Here is a 17146-nt window from a genome sequence, read left to right on the forward strand (position 1 = left end):
GCACACCTAGCAAAAGCCAGAATTAAGTATAAAAGATCTAGCTGATTTTTTAAATTAAGCTTTTAATAATAGTCTCAAATTGTACTTAGAAGTAGCCATGGCATAGGAACATTTTTTTTTTAATTGTGCAATAATCCCCTTAACAAAAGAACAACACATTCGCCGGGCATGGTGACACATTCAGGAGGCAGAGGTAGGTGGATCTCTGTGAGTTCAGAGGCCAGCCTGGTTTACAAAGAGTTTCAGGACAGTCAGGGCTATTACACAGAGAAAAAAACAACACATCCATCCAGGCTGGAGAGATAACTTGGCAGCTAAGAACACTTGCTGTCCTGCAGAGGACCCAGCACCCCCATGGCTGCTCACAGCCTTCTGAAAATCCAGCTACAGTAGACCTGATACCCTTACCTGGCTCCTGAGGGTATTCATGTCTGTAGTGTACCTACATACATGTAGGGAAAAACTCACAAAATAAAAAATAAATATTTTTTTAAGGAAAAAAAACCATCACCAAGAACATTTGTTTTTACCTTTTATTCTCTTGGAAATCACAGTCACCCAGTCAGGTCCACTGGAGTTGATTGGCATTTTGATATTGACACCACTTTAGAAAGAATTAAAAGAAAAGAAAAAAAAGCACAAGCTTAGATTGAGATTCAGGGACATTTGTTTTCAGTTGTATATCTTTACCTGCAAATGAAAAAAAAATATGCTTTCACCAAGCCTTATGATGAAGCAGAAAAATTAACCACCATGACTAACAGTTAATTAACTAGGGCTCTTGAGGAAGGTTATATAAAAGGAAGATGAATTTACTAGATTCTCACTGTGTTTTCACTGTTGTATACAACACACACACACACACACACACACACACACACACACACACAAACATGTGTATAAAGAAATAATTACACTATATATACTGCTCAGCTAGTCTTAGGAATGCAAACTCCAAAATGGCTAACTCCAGGTTGACTGACTCCTTTTGGAATCGGAGAATGTCCGCCTTGTTACTATGTGTTTTTGAGGCCACAAGTCGATGCTGAACTGAATCACATGCTAGGTTCCTTAGGCAATGCTCAAAACTGAGAGGAGTCCGTCGGAGACACCTGCCCCAAACACACTCGGAGAGCATGTTCCTCCACTGCAGGCTGCCTGTGTCTGTTCCCCTTACTAGAGCAGATGTTCCTGAGAATATGGTTGGGGCTTTAGCACTTAGCACGGACCACAGACTGGAGTCTAGGCTTGGTAAGTTCTTTTTAAAACTGCGTGGACAACTTAGGGAGAATGAAAACCAGCAGTGAAGCATGCAATCCAGCATACTATTCCAGAATCGAGTCACTGCCATGACTCTTACCCTCATCAAAAGCAAGCTTTAAAACATAGACTGCTCAGCCTCCTGATACAGGAATGTCTTCACCAATTTCAGAAAAATGTGTTCATTCTATGGATAATTAGTAAGTTTCTTTTATATTCTGGGCACCATTCTAGCCCTGGCATATGTGGCAAAACTCCTAGAGTCTCCCCCCTTAATTGGAACTGACGTTCTCCAGAAGGAGACAGAAAAACAGGTAATGAAGGACTACAGGGCCAGCCACACTGGAGAGTAACAAATTTCATACTGTGCATAGTGACATTTCATCACTTTCAAGAGGGGCACATATAAAGCACTCTTTTGAGCTTAGAGTTTATCACATATTAAAATGCCTGAAGGATATTTTTCCTCATAATTTTCCTGCAAAAATACTTAACCCCAATCTAGTCATATGAGAACAACGAAGCAAATCTAACATGAAAGACATTTTACAAAATACCAGTATTGAAATCGTCCATATTATGAAAAGAAAAAGATATGAAAGAACTATCCCGGACCTAAAAGATAACAAAGTATTATGGTGGTTTGAATAGGAATGGCCCCCAACAGACTCATGTGTTTGAATGCTTGGTCTATAAGGCGTGGCACTATTACTAGGTGCGGCCTTGTTGGAGGAAGTACGTCACTGTGGGGGTGGGCTCTGAGGTCTCATATGCTCATGCTATTCCCAGTGTGGTGTGCAGTCCTGCTGCCTATGGATCAAGACGTAGAACTCTCAACTCCATCTCCAGCACCACATCTGCCTGCCCACTGCCATGTTTCCTGCCAAGGCAGTAACAGACTAAACCTCTGAAACCATAACCCAAACCCAATCAAATGTTTTCTTTATAAGAGTTGCTATGGTCATGGTGTCTTTTCACAGCAATAGGAACTCTAACTGAGACAGTATGAAATGTGACCACAGATTAAATTAACAAAGGACATTACTGGGGAAACCCAAACATGAAACAGGCTCACTAGTCAGTAGTCTATATCAATGACAAATGTCTCAATTGTGATAACTGTGCTAAGATTACATGCTGCACCAAGTCCATGCTCTTAGGAGATGCATGCTACTGGAGGTCAGTGCTGTGATGGCTATGGCTCAATCTTAAATGCCCCAAGGGGGAAATGTTGGGAGGAAGGTCTCATGCAGGGTATTTTTTAAATGCTGATCTCAGTACCTTGAGATCTGGTTACTGCCCTGCCACAGTAATTGTTATGAATGTTGAACCATCTCCTATAACTATGTGATGGTAAGGGATATTCCTGAATTATCTCTGATTGGCTAATAAAGATGCTGAAACTTATGACTGGGCAGAAGTGTTGAACCATCTCCTATAACCATGTGGTGATAAGGGATATTCCTGAATTATCCCTGATTGGCTAATAAAGATGCTGAAGCTTATCACTGGGCAGAAGAGAGGAGATGGAATTTAGGTTGCCAGAGCATAAGAGGTGGCAGGAAGAGAGAAAAGGATTTGCCAGGAGCCAAGATGGACCATGAACATGTGGCTGTCAGGACAGACTGATTAAGCAGAAGCTGCCTGAGAGTCATCCGATTGGCAAGTGACTGGTTTTTATGTGGGTTTTAAAGGATTAGACTAGCACAGAATCTGCCCAGCATAGTACCTACAGCTTAATAACAAATCATAGTCTGTGTCAATCATTGGGGAACTAGCTGGTTAAAGAAAACGCTGCCATAATAATTTCCTATACTAATTAGTATAGAAAGAATAATTATTCATATACAGGAAAATATGCACAAATATATGTATAAAGTATTATGTATGCTGAGGGAAAGAAAAACAAATATGGAAAACACTAACAATTCAGAATCTAAAAGACTGTAGGTGGGTGGCGGTAACATCAAAGTAACATTAAAGCATCTGGGAAAGGTACCATTTGCTTACTTGTTATTCGGTTGGTTTGGTTAGGTTGGTTAGGTTGGTGTGTGCATGTGTGAGGGCAGGTATGCATAGGTACATATGCTCATTCATGTATGACAGGAAGGCCAAAGAACAGCCTCAGACAGGGTTTCTCACTGTCCTGGGGCTCACCAAATAGGCTAGGCTGGCTTGACAGCCCCAGAGATCTGCTCATCTTTGCCACCTCCGTGCTGGGATCACAGACACTTAACATCACACTCAGATCTTCGGTGCATTCTATAGCCGATCCTGGGTCCTCGTGTCTGCCCAGCGGTCACCTTACAGACTGAGCTGGATAGGCTGCCCTGCCCTTTCTCTGTTGTGTTGTATTCTGTTTGAGCCCAGGCTACCCTTGAACTCCCACCGTCTTGCCTTGGCCTCCTGATCTTGGGTTGCAGGTATGAGCCGCCATGCCCTTGCCAAAAAAGATAGAAATCATGTTAAAATAAAAGGAAAGCTTCTCAATTTTTCTAACCTAAGCAAGGTTACGAGCCAAGGACAAAAGGTGAAAATTAGTCCAAACTCAGCACACTCCAGGGAGCTCCAAACAGTATGCCCAAAGATTTTTAAGATCTGTTATCTTTTTCTTTTGAGATAGCCTCCTGCGATGGTCTAGAACCTTAGCAGTGTAAAGGCTAACAAAATAAAAATCAATCATTAGGTTTCCAACAAATGTAGGCTGCCTCAAACACTTTCCCTAGCAAACATTCCAAGTAGAGAGACTTTTATGATGATCCTGCTACAAGCATAATATGCCGTATCCAGCTACTCTCAAGATTTGCAAGTAAGGGCAGGCACAAGACGTTTTCTCTTCCTGTCATAACAGGCTTTTTCATTTGCTTTTGTCTCTAAAGGTGTGATTTACTGTTAGGAATAGCTTTAAATGTTCCACTACTCAACTCTCTACCCCTTTATGCAATCATTTTCCACAAGCAATTTGACTAAATTATAACCATGCTTTTTTTTCTTCACAGGTGAGCCAATACATAGGCTGACAACCCAACTCCAGAAAAGTTAATCTTCACATGCAGGCAAAAAAAAAAAAAAAAAGTGCATAGAAAGGAAGTAATCTGCTCATACTCATTGAAGAATGCCAAGCCTGAGCTCAAGATTCATAACACATAACACATAAATACAGTACACATATATGAACCTTTTAAAAATAAATTTAAAAATTAAAAGAGACAAAACTCTTGAAGCTCGGCATAGTAGCACACACCTGTAATTCTCCTCATTTACAAGGCTGTGCCAGGAAGGTAGGTTTTTCTTGCCAGTCTAGGTTTACATAGCAAGACTAGGTCTTAAAAATAAATAAGTAAAAATAAATAAATAAATAAATATAAATAAATAAGTATATATATAAATAAATGTTTAGACTTATTTTTAAGGGGTTTGAGGTATCTTGTTGTTGTTATTGTTTGCTTGTTTTCTTTGGTTTCATTTTTCACTCTTCACTCAGTCATACAACATACTGGTCTTCTAGAGGACTACGCAGTAAATGCATTGGTTGAGGCTCCCTCTGCTGGTCCCGTAAATAAATGCATAGCATGAGCTCACTGGCACAGAAGAAACTCGGTTTCAGTTCAGAAGTTCCTATAACTACATGCTTCACAATAACTTCTCCTCTACCAAAAGAAGTGACCACAGAATAATAAAACGTTAGGATTTCTATCTTTACTCAACAACAACAACAACAACAAAACTAGTTCTCTTACAGGGTCTTACAAGTAAACATTTCATATGGAAGTAAAAATATTTATAGGGAAGAATCTAGAAGGAGGTGGGGAAGGAAAAAGAATATCATCAAAATATGTGGCAGAGTTTTTTTTTTATTTAAAAAGAAAATAGTTATAAGGTCTGGAGAGATGGCTCAGTGCTTAAGAGCACTTGTTTCTCTTACAGAGGACCTAGGTTTGACTCCGAGACCCACAAAGTGGTTCACAACCATCTCTGGCACTGGGTCCAGGGCATCCAATGCCTTCTTCTGGCCTTTGTGGACACTAAGCAAGCACATGGTACCCATTCATACATGCAGGCAAGACACCAAGACACAAAATATAAGCCTTTAACATTTTTTTTAAAAATATGTTTTTATACATTCTTCCAAGTGACTGTGCTTTTTGACCAGGCTGCTCTATAATTGTCATTTCTTCTTTGACCTTTTTTTTTCTCACCTAGTAATTATAGACGCTTACAAGGTACAACGTGACTTTAATGAATGCTTACACACCTACTACTTAGAAAAAGGAAACTGGGATATCATCACAAATATTTGCCACTTATTTATGATGGAAATATTCACAACCTACTGTATATTTTTTAAATATTTGATTAGCTGTTGGCAGCCATAGTCAGCCTGCTGCAATGTAGCAGTAGAACAATTTTTTTCTATCCCACATAACCTTCCCCAGGACTGCGATTTCATTTCAGACTTACATGCAACACTGAGGAAAACACAGATTTCAACTCAAACAAACTCTATGCTTCTCATTCTGCCCACTACCCATACACTGACACTGTGCTGAAAATGTTCTGTTTATGTTCAAAACCGATATTTTAGCAATAATACCATAATACTTTCAACAGCTTTTAAAATTTACTCTGGAATGCCTTGGTTCTCAAGCTTACTATGTTAACTCAGTAATGTTGCCACATCCACAGCTTTTTACTACAGATAAATGTTTTTAATATTTAAAAGCTGATCTTCTGTCTTTTCTAAAGTTTAGTTTCACACAACCCTCAAGCACCAGTGCCAAAACCTCAGCACTTCCTTTATAGGGTTGGGGACAAGGCACTGGATACACAGGAGCCATGGGGGTGGGGGGGAATCAGAGAACTATTTTTTGAGAGTTAGCTCTTGCCTCCCACCTTAAGGTGGGAGCCTCTCTTGCTTCTGCCATGCTGCATCCTGCAGGCCAGCTAGTGTGCAAGCTTCTAGACTGTTCTCATGTTTCTGCCTCCCATCGAGCCATAGGAGTACTGGGATTATAGATGTGTACTGTGGCAGGCTCTTTATACGGACGCAAAGGACTGACCTCGGGTGTCTGACTTACAAAACAAGCCTGCACTGAGCCATCTCCGGCTATTTTTGGGTTTTTAAATCCTGTTCTGTGAATAAATAGTCTTGCCTATGTAGCGATAAACATGATATGTACGGCTAACATAAAACATAGCTGAGTAAGAGCAAAAACAGAAGGGCAAAAAAGGTCTTGAATTTGAAGGTCAACAAGCACTAAATTTCACTTTTTAAAAACACTTTTAAACAAAAGTGCAAATCTCTGTTTCCTTATTCTACACTTCTTCTGAACAGGGCCAGATTCAGACAGACCCAAAAAATAAAAAAATAAATGCATACTTACAAGAGTCTCTTAAATGTGGCAAACATGGCGGGACAGGGCTATTACCCCCTAGAAGCCCGACCACTCCCCACCTCCCCCAGCCCCCACCCCGTACCTCTGAAAGAAAGCACTGTCCTTGGTAGAGAGGAGGCCCTTCGTGTATCCGCCCTTAAAATGGTTGATTCTGCTGCTGCAGGGGAGCTTTTTTGGTTTGAAGCAGAACCAGGGCTCTCCAGTGTAGAGGTCTGTAAAGTTGCACAGGGGAAGACTTCCAGGGAGACACACATTGCACGTCATTGTTTCAGAAATCCTTCCCGACCGGAAGAGACTCTTGAAATAGACCCTGTCTGGTCTCTGTTCCTGCAGTTGCTGAAGAACTCTGATCCCTTCACTGGGGTGAACCAGAGATATGGACACTCTAACTCTGCCCGGCCAGAGCAAAGTGAAAAAGACTTTGTAAAATCCATTCTGGTAGTCTACCACTCTGCCCACAGCCCCTGCCAGCAGCTTAGGCGAGTGTATTCTGGCGTGCAGGTAGTCTCCTCCGTATGTCTTGGGCTTCCCTTGAAAATCTTGCACGTGAACCAGCACCTCCAGCTGGCTCCCCACCCTGAAGAAGGCTGCAGAGTTCAAGATGACAAAGTAGCTGGACGAAGGGTCGGTGCTCTTCACAAACGGGACCGGCCCCACATCCGGCGTCTGCCACTTTGAGGCAGCAAGCAGTGCATCCTCCTCCAAACGTTCCCGACTGGACAGGGTCTGGTGCTCATAGCCACAGTACGGATTCCGGGTGACGCCTGTAGCCTGCGAGGAGATATACTGTCCGCTGCTATCGATGAATATCTCAGAGAGAGCCTCATGGTCCAGGTACTGAAGGGAAAGACAACAGAAACCACTGCTGCAACGCATCTCTGAGTAACAGGCAAACAAACCAACTAGGAAGGACGCTGTCTCGACAACCACTGCCTGCAAGTCTCACAGATGTTGTGACAGAATAAGATTAACACAAAGGCCGTAGAGAGGGCTCTATAGTTTCACAAATCTTACCTCCAGGAGCTGTATGTGGGTTCCTACAGTGAATTATCAGAGAAAAACCTTCCGCTTCTAGCCATGGAATGGAGAGAGAAACCATTTTTTTTTTTAAATAACATTGATTAGTATTAATAAAGTGAGAAACTACTTTTCCAAACCTTAAACCTACCTGGGAAAAGTGAAACCTCCAATACCAGCCGGTTCCGGGGGGTAAGAACCAGCAAGCACTAAGGAAGTCTACACCAGGAGAAGATGCTCAGCAAAGGACTCTGAGCTAAACACAGAATAGCCATGGCCCCTCCACCCCACATTCACAGTACCACTCTACTGCAAGCCAGAGAGCATAGCTTTCACCTAGTTCATCATGTCTAGAACTCAAGAACAAACTGCAAACTGTGTGTGTGTGTGTGTGTGTGTGTGTGTGTGTGTGTGTGTGTGTTTGAGACACAGTTTGTGTCTTCCCTGGCTGTTCTGGAACTCAATCTGTATAGATCAGGCTAGCATGGAAGCAATAGATTTTATAGGTGGATGGGGGGAGCGAGGGATTAGAAGGATCAGGTGGGGAGGGCAAGAGGGTATAGCGTTGAGAAAGGGGAGGTAGGGTTGAGGGATGGAATGCAGGGAAGGAAAGACAGCTAAAATGAAAGGGCATTTGAGAGGTGGTACAGTAACCTAGTACAGTGGAAACCTCCTAAAATATATGAAGGCAACTAATGAAGTCTCCAAATAATGTAAACGACAGAGTCGCAACTGGCTATCTCTTGTCACTAAGCAAAGCTTCCAGTAATGGTACTGGGTTACATCTAATTGAGCTGTTGGCCAAAAGGGATCTCATGGGAATCCCCAAACAACCTAGGCAGTTGCCAAGACAACAGGTTGCTCTCTACAAGCTGAGAGCAAGACCCCATTGTTGAAGACAACACACACACACAACTCATTGAACATGAAGAGGGTGATCTGATGCCCACATACAACCATCACCCCTACGTTCTAGCATCTTTGGTGTGGGAAGGTACTCTGTAGGCTACCAAAACAAAACCCAAAAAAGCATAAACACCAGCCCAGACACAGAGCCTTTGATCTACAGTGCAGTACAGGTAGGACACTACCTGCAACATATCTTAGGGCAATGGTAGCATAAAGCTTTGGGAATAATCAACAAGCATCTGATGACTTAAGGCCCACTCCATGAAACAGAACTGATACCTAACACTGCTTGGGTGACCAAGAACCAGAGACCTAGGGTAAAACCAAATACTACTGGCAGAAAGAGAGGGGGAGAGAGAGACAGACAGAGAGAGAGAGAAGAGAGAGCAAGCGCTGGGCATGGTAGTGCTTACCTTTAATCCCAGCACTCAGGAGGCAGAGACAGTCAGATCTTTGTGAGTTCAAGGCCAGCCTGATCTATAAAGTGAGTTCCACGACAGCCAGGATTCTGTTACACAGAGAAATTCTGTCTTGAAAAAAAAATTTTTTAAGGTAGTAATAAAATGACTCCTGTTAGTGATGTTCTGCTGCAGCCTCCCTTCCCTCCTGTACCCATCTCCAGTGGGTCATACAGATCTTTCCCTCCAAACGTCCTTCCCCCGTTCATTGCTTTGTCCCAGTCTCCAACTCTAGCAGGTGCTCCCTGGGAACCCACTGGCCACTCTGACCAAAAAAGCAAGCAGGCTAACTGCAGATCTTCACCTATCCCTCCATTCTTCCAACTCCATTCTCCCAGGCTCTGGCCCAGCTCTGTAGCAAACCTTCTGCTATAGCCTCTCCTCGCTTTCTGCCCCCATTCCCAGGGGACTATCTAAGCATATTCCCATGAAATATCTTGATTTCTCTCTTCTTGTGAAGACCTTCCAGTGCCCAAGCCAGCCCTAAGTCTCAGGCACAAATAACACATTTTACCCAGAACACCCAGTGCCCACACCAGAAGATTTTCCTACAGACACCACACTCTCCTAAGAGGCAGAGAGGACATACATACATACATACATACATACACACACACACACACACACACACACACACAGGAAAAAACACCCACCCTAAAAACACAAGACCAGATATCAGCACCTAGAATTATATTCTTCCCAAACCCAGAACATTGAAAAAACTGAAACAGAAAAGAAAGTGTCCTTGGCACATAATAATTAAAACACGAAATGTATAGAACAAAGAAAGACTATTAAAAGATGGAAGGGAAAAAGGTCAAATAACATAAAAACAGAGCAATTATAATTACACCTGATTTCTCAATAAAGACCCTAAAAACCAGAAAGGCCTAGAGAGATGTGCTGCAGAGACCACAAATGCCAGCCCAGACTACTATACCTAGCAAAATTTTCAATCACTGTAGATGAAAAAAAACAAGAAATTCCATGGCAAAATCAAATGTAAGCAATATTTACCCAGAAATCCAGCCCTACAGAAGGTGTTAGAAGGTAAACTCCAACCCAAAGAGGTTAACAACATCCAAGAAAACATAGGGAATAAATAACCCCAGACCTGCAAGTCAAAAGAAGGAAAATACACATGCACACACACACGCACATACAACAACAAAATAACAGGAATCAACAATCATTGATCACTGATATCTCTCAGTATCACTGGTCTCATAGAATGGATGTGAAAACAGGATCCATCATTGCTGCATACAGGAAATACACCTTAACGTCAGGATAAAGAGTTGAAAAATAATATACCAAGCAAATGTACCTAAGAACACGCTAGTGTAGGTATTTTAATATCTGACAAATCTAATTTAATATCAAGTCAAAACTAATGAGAAGAGATAGGGAAGGAAACTATATACTCATCAAAGGAAAATCCACCAGGAGGATAGTTCCATTTTTAATGTCTATGCACACAAGGCCACCCAATTTGTAAAAGCAACACTACTACAGTTTAAATCACATATTGACCCTTGACCCTCACACACTGATAGTGGGATACTTCAATACCTGACTCTTGCCAATAGACAGCCATAGGGGGAAAAAAAAAACTAGACAGAAAAATGCTGGAGCTAACTGGAGCTGAAGTTATAAATCAAATGGGCCTGGCAGATATTTACAGAACATTTCACCCAAACACAAAAGAATATACCTTCTTCTCAGTACCTCATGGAGCTTTCTACAAAACTGACCACATACTCAAACACAAAGCAAGTCTCAACACATATAAAAAAAATAAAATAAAATAAAATCCCAGCACTCGGGAGGCAGAGGCAGGTGGAGCGCTGTGAATTTGAGGTTAGCCTGGTCTATAAAGTGAGTCCAGGACAGCCAAGGCTACACAGAGAAAACCTGTCTTGAAAAACCAAAAATAAATAAATAAATAAATAATTTTAAAAATCAGAGTAATATATTGCATCCTATCAAACCATCATGGATTAAAGATGGATTTCAACAACAACAGAAACAACAGAAAGCTTGAAAATTCAGGGAAATTGAATAACTCTCTACTAAATAAAAAACAGGTCAAGAAAGAAAAAAAAATTTTAATCAAAGACTTTCTCTAATTGAAAGAAAATGAATATACAACATACCCAAACTTGTGGGGCACAACTTAAGCTGTCCTAAGAGGCAAGTTCATAGAATTAAGTGCCTTCTTAAAAATACAAAGAGAAAATAGAAAAAAGTCACACTCAAAAGAAGTAGGTAGCAAGAAATCATCAAACTCAGGGCTGAAATCAATAAAATAGAAAAAGAAGGAAGGAAGGAAAAGAGTCAATGAAACAGAGTTGGTTCTTTGAGAAAATCAATTACGATTGATCCAAATTAACTAAAAAGTGGAGAAAAGATCCATATTGATAAACTATAAATGAAAAGGATGGCATAACAATACACACTAAGGAAATGCTAAGGACACATTTTAAGAACCTGTATTGCACCAAATTAGGATATGTAAAAGTAATGGATAATTTTCTCAATACATTCCATTTACCAAAGCTAAATCAAGATCACATAAGCAATTTAAAGAGACCTATAGCCCCTAGTAGAATAGAAGCAGTCATTAAAAGTCTCCTAACAAAACAAAACAAAAAGCCCAGAGTCAGATGGTTTTAGCTCAGAATTCTATCAGACTTTCAAAGAAGAATTAATGCTAACACTCCTCAAATTTTTCCACAAAATAGAAACAGGAGGAACACTGCCCAGTTCATTTTATGAGGCCAGTTACCCTGATACCCAAACCACATAAAGACCCAACAACAAAAGAGAACTATAGGCCAATTTTCCTTATGAACAAAGATGCAAAATTACTCAATAAAATACTTGTAAACTGAATTTAAGAACACATCAAGAAGATTATCCGTCATGATCAAGTAGGCTCCATCCCAGAGACGCAGGGATGGATCAGCATAGGTAAATCCATCCATGTAATCCACCATATAAACAAGCTGAAAGAAAAAAACCCATAATCATATATTATTATATGTAGAGAAAGTCTTTGACAAAATCCAACACCCCTTCATGATAAAAGTCCTGGAGAGACTAGGGAAACAAGGCACATAGCTCAACATAATAAAGGCAGTCTGTAGCAAGCCCCTAGCCAACACCAACTTAAATGAAGAAAAACTCAAAGCAAATCCACCAAAATCAGGAATAAGAAAAATTGTTGCTCACTCTCCATACCTATTCATTTCAGTAACTGAAGTCTTAGCTAGAGCATTAAGATAACAGGGGAGGTCAAGGGATACAAATCGGTAAAGAAGAAGTCAAACTACCTTTATTTGCAGATGATATGATGGTTTACATAAGTGGCCTGAAAAATTCCACCAGGAAACTCATACAGCTGATAAACACTTTCAGCAAGTAAGTGAGTACAAAATTAACTCAAAATCAGTACCCTCCTATATACAAATAGCAATCAGTCTGAGAAAGAAATCATGGAAACAATCCCTTTCATAGTAGCATCAAATAATATTAAATGTATTGGGGTATCTCTAACCAAGTAAGTGAAATGGCTGTATAAGAAAAACTTCAAGTTAAAAAAGGAAAGAAAGAAAGAAAAACTTCAAGTGACTGAAGAAAAAAAATTGGGGAAGATAGCAGAAAATGGAAATACTTTCCATGTTCATAGAACAGTAGGATTAACATGGTAAAAATGACCATCCCACCAAAAGCAATCTACAGATTCAGTGCAATCCTCATGAAAATTCCAGTACAATTCTTTACAGACCTTGAAGGACAATTTTCTGTTTCAAATGAAAACACAAACACACACACACACACACACACACACACACACACACACACACCAAAAAAAAAAAAAAAAGTAGGATCACTAAAACAATTCTGAACGATAACAGAACTGTTGGAGGTGTCACTATCCCCCATTTATTCTAATTGTACTACAGAGCTATAGTAATAAAAACAGCATGGTATTGGTATAAAAACAGATATGTTGATGAATGGAATTTAATCAAAGACCCAAACATAAATCCACCTATAGACATCTCATTTTTTTTTATAAAGAAGGCAGAAATATATACTGGAAAGGAAGCCAGTATCTTAAAAAATGGTGCTGCTAGTCAAATTGGGTGGCAACATATAGAAGAGTATAAATAAATCCATATTTACCACTCTGCACAAAACTCAACTCCAAGTGGATCAAAGACCTCAACATAAAACCAGAAATACTGCACTTGATAGAAGAGAAAGTGGGAGTAACCTTGAACTCACTGGCACAGGAAAAGACTTTCTGATCAGAACACCAGTAGCATAGGTATTATAATCAACATTTTAAAATAAAATCTTACGACACTAAGAAGTTTCTGCATAGCAAAGAATGCCACCATTTGGACAAAGTATCAGCCTACAGAGTGTAAAAATATTTTTAGTGATTGTACATCCAATATAAGGCTAATATCCAAACTATATAAGGAACCTAAGAAACTAGATATCAAAAAAACAAATAACCCAATTTTTAAAATGAGGTACAGATCTAAACAGAGAATTCTCAATAGAGAAAACCCAAAAGAGTGGAGAAACACTTAAAGAAATGCTCACATCCTTAGCCATCAGAGAAATACAAGGCATAACCACTTTGATATTCCACCTTCCGCCTTCAGAATGGCTAAAGTCAATAACACATGTGGCAGCTCTTGCTGGGGAGGCTCTGAAGTAAGAGGAACATTCATCCATTGCTGGAGGGAATGCAAGCCTCACCACCACCACTATGGAAATATGTGTGTGTGGTGGTGGTTTCCTCAGTAACAGAGGAATTCACTCTGCCCCAAGAGCCAGCTATAAAACTCTTGGACATATAACCAAAGGATACTTGATCCTACCACAGAGACACTTGCTCAATCACATTCATTGCCATTCTATTCATAATAGTCAGGAATTGGAAACAACCTAGATGTCCCTCAACAGAATTCTGAATAAAGAAAATGTGGTATGTTTACCCAATGGAGTTTTACTCAGCTGTTGAAAGAAATGACATCATGAAATTTACAGGCAAATGGATGGAACTAGAAAAAATAAAAATCAACATGAGTGAGGTATCCCAGATGCAGAAAGATGAATATAGTATGTACTTACTTATAAGAGAATATTAACTGTGACGTCAATAATAGCCAAGCTACCACCCATTGAATCATAGAGCATAGGCATAGAGTAAGGGACTATAGGGAACAGATAAATCTCATTAGGAAAGGGACATAGAATAGATATGGATGGCAGGGCAGGGCTGGAATGAAAGGAGTGAGGAGAGGGGACGTGGAAGGGAAGACAGGGAGAGACCCCTAAAACTAAGGGGCATTTGAGGGGTAGTAATGGAAACCTAATACAGTAGAAGCTTTCTAAAAAATATATGTATATGAGGTTGATCTAAATGAAATTGTCAAAGAATAGGGGAGAAAGAGCCCCAACTGGCCATCTCTTGTCACCAAGCAGAGCTTCCAGTAACAGGACTGGGTTACATCTAATTGAGCTGTTGGCCAAAGGAACCCAATGGAAATCCCCAAACAATCCAGGCTGCTGCCAATACAATAAGTTGCTCTACACAAAAATAACAGCAAGGCCCCATTGCTGCAGACTATACCTACACAACTTATTAAAAAGGAAGATATTGCTGGGCGTGGTGGCACACGCCTTTAGTCCCAGCACTCGGGAGGCAGAGGCAGGTGGATTGCTGTGAGTTCGATGCCAGCCTGGTCTACAAAAAAAAAAAACAAAACAAAAAAAACAAAAAAAAAACTCCTAATGATATTCTGTTATACTCATTGCCTTGCTCAGCCATCATCAGAGAAGCTTCCTCTTGCAGCAGATGGAAACAGATACAGACCACAGCCAGGCATAACACATAGAGAGATAGACCTTGGAACACACAGCTCGGAATGGGATGTCTTCATCAAATCCCTCTCCTCAGAGCACAGGGAACCCCTTGGAAAAGGAGGCACAATGAGTGTAGGAGCCAAAGGAGACGGAGGACACCAAGAAAACAAGGCCCTCTAAATCAGCATGGGCAAAGCTCAGATGAACTAACTCACAGACTGAAGCAGCATGGTTATTATAAGTGGTGGTGGGGGAAGTGTTAGGAAAGTCTCTTTTAGTTCTTGGAAACTTCTGGACTGAGTGGTACTTGCAAGCTGTAATTGTCTGAATGGTAATGAAGAAGGGAGGAGGCAAAAATTAGTGCTGAAAGATGAAAGACAATTTCTATCCTGGAAACAATAAGTGAGTCTTTAGTGGAGCGGAGTACACTATTTCCTATTGAAAGAAGAGGTCGCAGGGTCCAGGGCAGAGAACTGCCATGAATTTCAAATGCCTCTGTTATCGTGATGAGTGTGGGGTGGCACAGGCAAAGGCACTTGAAGCTTGGCTGTCTCCCAACCGTAATCCCATTTCCGTTCTCTGTTTCTGACCCTGACTATATTCTTTATGCAGTTAACATATTTGATAGCTGTCGAAAATGTACAGGCTCCATTTTAATTACAAAGACAACGTGAGGTGGCATATGCAGCGTACTTAAGGAAAAAGAGCAGGATGCTGGGTGGTGGTGGCACACGCCTTTAATCTCAGTACTAGGAGGCAGTGGCTGGCAGATCTCTGTGAATTTGAGGCCAACCTGGTCTTGTTGAGTTCCAGGTTAACCAAAGCTACACAGAGAAACCCTGTGTAGCTTTGAAAAAACAAAAACAAAAACAAAAACCAAACAAATAAAAAAGTGCAGTGAGATTTATTTCTTTAGTAAACTCATTTGAATATGGCCTTATTTATAGATATTTTATGCATTATGATTATAAAGAATTAGACTTTAGCCAGGTGTGGTGGCACACACCTTTAACCCCACCACTTGGGAGGCAGAGGCAGGCGGATTGCTGTGAGTTCAAAGCCAGCCTGGACTACAGAGCGAGTTTCAGGACAGCCAGGGCTATTACACAGAGAAACCCTGTCTCGGGGGAAAAAAAAAACAGGGGAAAAAAAAAAAAAAAAGAATTAGACTTTATTATGACATTTTCCAAATGATATCTGATTAGGTTGTTTCTCCCCTCCCCCCCCCTTTCTTTCCATGCCCACACTGTCCCTCAGTCCCTCACTCCCCACTAGGCTTCTGTGTGCTTTCATGCCCCCCAGAACCTCTTGTTCTTTTGTAGTTTCATAGCCTAGACCCACTCTCACAATCCCTTATTTGCATACATATAATTACTAAAAGTTAGGACCTGTATACGAGAGAGAATATGTGGGTTTTGTGTTTCTGAGACTGGGTTACCTTACTTGATATAATATATTCCAATTGCATTTGTTTTCAACAAATTTCTTTTTTTTTTTAAGATTTATTTTATATTTTTAAAAAGCTATGTGTATATGCACGTGTCTCTGTATATGTGCAGATGAGTCTAGGAGATACGGGATTCCCTTGGAGCTAGAGTTACAGGGTGCTGTGAGCTGCCCACTGTGGGTTCTAAGAATCGAACTTGCGTCCTGTGGAAGAGCAGCACACACTCTAAGCTGTTGGGTCACCTTTCCACCCGAGTTCACTTTTCTTAATAGCTAAGTAAACTTCTGTTGTATTTGTTTGCTATATTTTCATTATCAGTTCATCAGTTGATGGGCATGTGGACACCTAACTAGTTCCTACTCCTCGCTATTGTGAATAGTATAGCAACAAACACGGATGCAGGCGGAGCCGATGGCTAAACTCTGCCAAGACAGGCAGATATATTGGTCCAGAAGGCTGAAGATGATGCTCCAACATTATAGACAGTTTTGGGTGGCTGTTCAGGCAGCAAACTGTATCTATTTTTCATTTCAGAAGCTGCTAACCTGCACTTCCCGTTTACTCAGGTAATTGCTTTTATTCCTTCTCAAGTCTCTGATGGGGTTTGAAGACCAGATAGTTTAGTTCTACAACTAAGCTTAGTTGTTTAGGGGTTAAGATGTTTTTAGGTCTAGATAGATGTTTTAAGTTGATAATGACAAGATGTGATGGAGATTGATTTACATTCAGAATTTTAGACACACCAAGATAGGAAAGATGTTTTCTTCAAG

The 17146-nt window shown here is 40.6% G+C and overlaps 1 protein-coding gene across 1 annotated transcript in view; it reads right to left on the reverse strand.

Moving 5' to 3' along the window:
• The window catches only part of Nxpe3 (neurexophilin and PC-esterase domain family member 3), a 45698-nt gene that overhangs the window by 12254 nt on the left and 16298 nt on the right, over window positions 1-17146 (reverse strand). Inside the window, exons 2-3 of the mRNA XM_051150050.1 lie at window positions 6739-7493; window positions 531-604 (exon numbers count right to left, since the gene is read on the reverse strand). Of these exons, the coding sequence (XP_051006007.1) occupies window positions 531-604; window positions 6739-7493 (829 nt within the window). The remainder of the gene's footprint in view (window positions 1-530; window positions 605-6738; window positions 7494-17146) is intronic.

The sequence above is a fragment of the Acomys russatus genome, chromosome 8 (genome assembly GCF_903995435.1).
Source record: "Acomys russatus chromosome 8, mAcoRus1.1, whole genome shotgun sequence".
Classification (NCBI taxonomy): Eukaryota; Metazoa; Chordata; class Mammalia; order Rodentia; family Muridae; genus Acomys; species Acomys russatus.